The sequence below is a fragment of the Charadrius vociferus genome, unplaced genomic scaffold (genome assembly GCF_000708025.1).
Source record: "Charadrius vociferus isolate BGI_N301 unplaced genomic scaffold, ASM70802v2 scaffold2206, whole genome shotgun sequence".
Classification (NCBI taxonomy): domain Eukaryota; kingdom Metazoa; phylum Chordata; class Aves; order Charadriiformes; family Charadriidae; genus Charadrius; species Charadrius vociferus.
This window is the reverse complement of record NW_009648990.1, coordinates 55,760-58,391: the sequence shown is the minus strand read 5'-3', so window position 1 is coordinate 58,391 and position 2,632 is coordinate 55,760. Positions and strand designations below refer to the sequence as shown.

General features: G+C 64.1%; 1 protein-coding gene across 1 annotated transcript in view; it reads left to right on the top strand.

Annotated features, from left to right (window-relative positions):
* GNAT1 (guanine nucleotide binding protein (G protein), alpha transducing activity polypeptide 1) overlaps positions 1-2,627 on the top strand; it is a 3,706-nt gene extending 1,079 nt beyond the window's left edge. Inside the window, exons 2-8 of the mRNA XM_009887753.1 lie at positions 677-719; positions 1,060-1,201; positions 1,275-1,432; positions 1,516-1,644; positions 1,734-1,863; positions 1,962-2,115; positions 2,383-2,627. Coding sequence (XP_009886055.1) covers positions 677-719; positions 1,060-1,201; positions 1,275-1,432; positions 1,516-1,644; positions 1,734-1,863; positions 1,962-2,115; positions 2,383-2,573 — 947 coding nt within the window. The 3' untranslated portion in view covers positions 2,574-2,627. The remainder of the gene's footprint in view (positions 1-676; positions 720-1,059; positions 1,202-1,274; positions 1,433-1,515; positions 1,645-1,733; positions 1,864-1,961; positions 2,116-2,382) is intronic.
* The last annotated feature ends 5 nt before the right edge of the window (positions 2,628-2,632 follow it).

Genomic DNA, 2,632 nt, shown 5'->3' with positions numbered 1-2,632 from the left:
CCCCCCTAAGACCCCCCCAGCTCCCCCCCAAACCCAACCAGCCCCCCCAACATCCCCCTGCTCCCAGGCCCCCTGACCCCAACCAACCCATCTCAAGAGCCTTCACCAACACCACCTATGAACGCCCCACCCCAGCATCCCCCCCCCCATCTTCCCAGGCACCCCCATGCAGCCCACACCACCACCCCTCTCCCCAGCCCTGGGGTCTGTCCCTGTGCTCCCCCACCCCAGCACTGCAGGTCCATCCCAGTCCCTCCCAGTTGCCCCAGCGGTGCCCAAGGACTGGGATGCTCTGAACACAGTAGGACCATGGGTGCCATTGCTGTCTTATGATCCCAGCTCAGGGCACGTCCTCCTGTGCTGCCACAGGCTTGGGGCGTGGGGTGGTGGGTGGCGGGGTTGTGATGCCGCTGTGTCCCCTACCCCTCCCCTGGGTCCCTGAGCACGTCCCCGGCTGAGCTGCCGCAGATCCCATTAGCCACAGAGGCTCAGCCCAACCTTAATGCCCGCTGGCACCAGGCTCTAATCCCCCTTGCCCTGCACCGTGGACCTGGCAAGGCCACCGGTGTCCCCCGGCCATGCCAGGTACTGGGGGGTTCCAGGGGAGCCCGTGTGGCGTGCAGCCGGGGGTGCCCATGGTGCAGGCACTGCCGTGACCCATGCTTTGTCCCCGCAGGAGCAGGAGAGTCGGGGAAGAGCACCATCGTCAAGCAGATGAAGTAAGTGCCAGGGGATGACACCTGGCCGTGCCCCACCGTGCCACATGCTTGCCCCACGCCACAGCCATGGGGTGCTCCTGTCCCACCGTGCCCAGCTCTGCCCCACACCACAACCGTGGCACGCACCCACCCCTTAGTGCCTGGCTCAGCCCTGTGGTGGCCACCTCAGCCCCATGCTGCACGCACGAGTGCCCCCCACCCCACAGTGCCCAGCCCGGCCCCATGCGGCACCCATAGGTGCTTTCATCCAACAGCACCCACATCAGCTCCATGCTGCATCCATGGGTGCACCCCTACCCCACGGCGCCCAGCTCAGCCCCGTGCCCTCCTCCCTGGCCAGGATCATCCATCAGGACGGTTACTCACTGGAGGAATGCCTGGAGTTCATCGCCATCATCTACAGCAACACACTCCAGTCCATGCTGGCCATCGTGCGGGCCATGAGCACCCTCAACATCCAGTACGGAGACTCAGCTCGCCAGGTGAGGGGCACCCCACGCTGGGCATGGAGGTCCCTCCAGCCTGCCGGTCCCGCTGAGCCCCTCTCCCTCGTAGGACGATGCCCGCAAGCTGCTGCACCTCTCAGACACCATCGAGGAGGGCACCATGCCCAAGGAGATGTCAGACATCATCGGGCGGCTCTGGAAGGACGCGGGCATCCAAGCCTGCTTCGACCGTGCCTCCGAGTACCAGCTCAATGACTCGGCTGGCTAGTACGTGTGGTGGGGGCGTCAGGGTGGGGTGGGGACCTGGGGGGTGCCAATCTGTGTCTCATGCCCATCATGTGCTTCGCCAGCTACCTGTCGGACCTGGAGCGCCTGGTGACCCCTGGCTATGTCCCCACGGAACAGGATGTGCTGCGCTCCCGTGTCAAGACCACCGGCATCATTGAGACCCAGTTCTCCTTCAAAGACCTCAACTTCAGGTGGGGGCTGAGTCCCGGGTCAGGGCTGGCACTCAGGGGGTGGGCAGGGGGTGGGGGTGGGGTTGCTGACTCCCCCTTGTGCTGCCCAGGATGTTCGATGTGGGTGGCCAGCGCTCGGAGCGGAAGAAGTGGATCCACTGCTTCGAGGGGGTGACCTGCATCATCTTCATCGCGGCCCTCAGCGCCTATGACATGGTCCTGGTGGAGGATGACGAAGTGGTGAGGAAGGCGCACCACCCATACCCCCTCGACTTTGTTCCCATCACGATGTGGGAGGGGTCACCATGGGGCTGATGGGGTCCTGTGTCCCTCCACAGAACCGCATGCACGAGAGCCTGCACCTCTTCAATAGCATCTGCAACCACCGCTACTTTGCCACCACCTCCATCGTCCTCTTCCTCAACAAGAAGGACGTCTTCCTGGAGAAGATCAAGAAGGCCCATCTCAGCATCTGCTTCCCCGACTACGACGGTGAGGGTGGCAGCAGCTCTTCCATGGGGTGCAGGCGGGTGGTGATGGAGCGGTGGTGAAGGGTTGGGTGCCACCACCCTGCAGAAGCCACCCACCAGGTGTCCTCAGTACCCCACGCAAGCGATGCTGCACTAGCCTTGCTGACGGACCAAGCAAGGTTTGCCCACCCGGGGGAGCGCTTGGGTGACACTGGGCCAGCACCCATTGCGGGGGGGGACACCACCAACGCAGGAAGGGACCCCCCCACACTCACTGCTATGCCACCAGGTCCCAACACGTACGACGATGCGGGCAACTACATCAAGCTGCAGTTCCTGGAGCTGAATATGCGGCGGGATGTGAAGGAGATCTACTCCCACATGACCTGCGCCACCGATACCGAGAACGTCAAGTTTGTCTTCGACGCTGTCACCGACATCATCATCAAGGAGAACCTCAAGGACTGTGGGCTCTTCTGAGCCCCAGCTCCAGCATCCCCTCCCCAGCCCTGGCCTCCCCCTCCCCTGGGGCCCAGCCC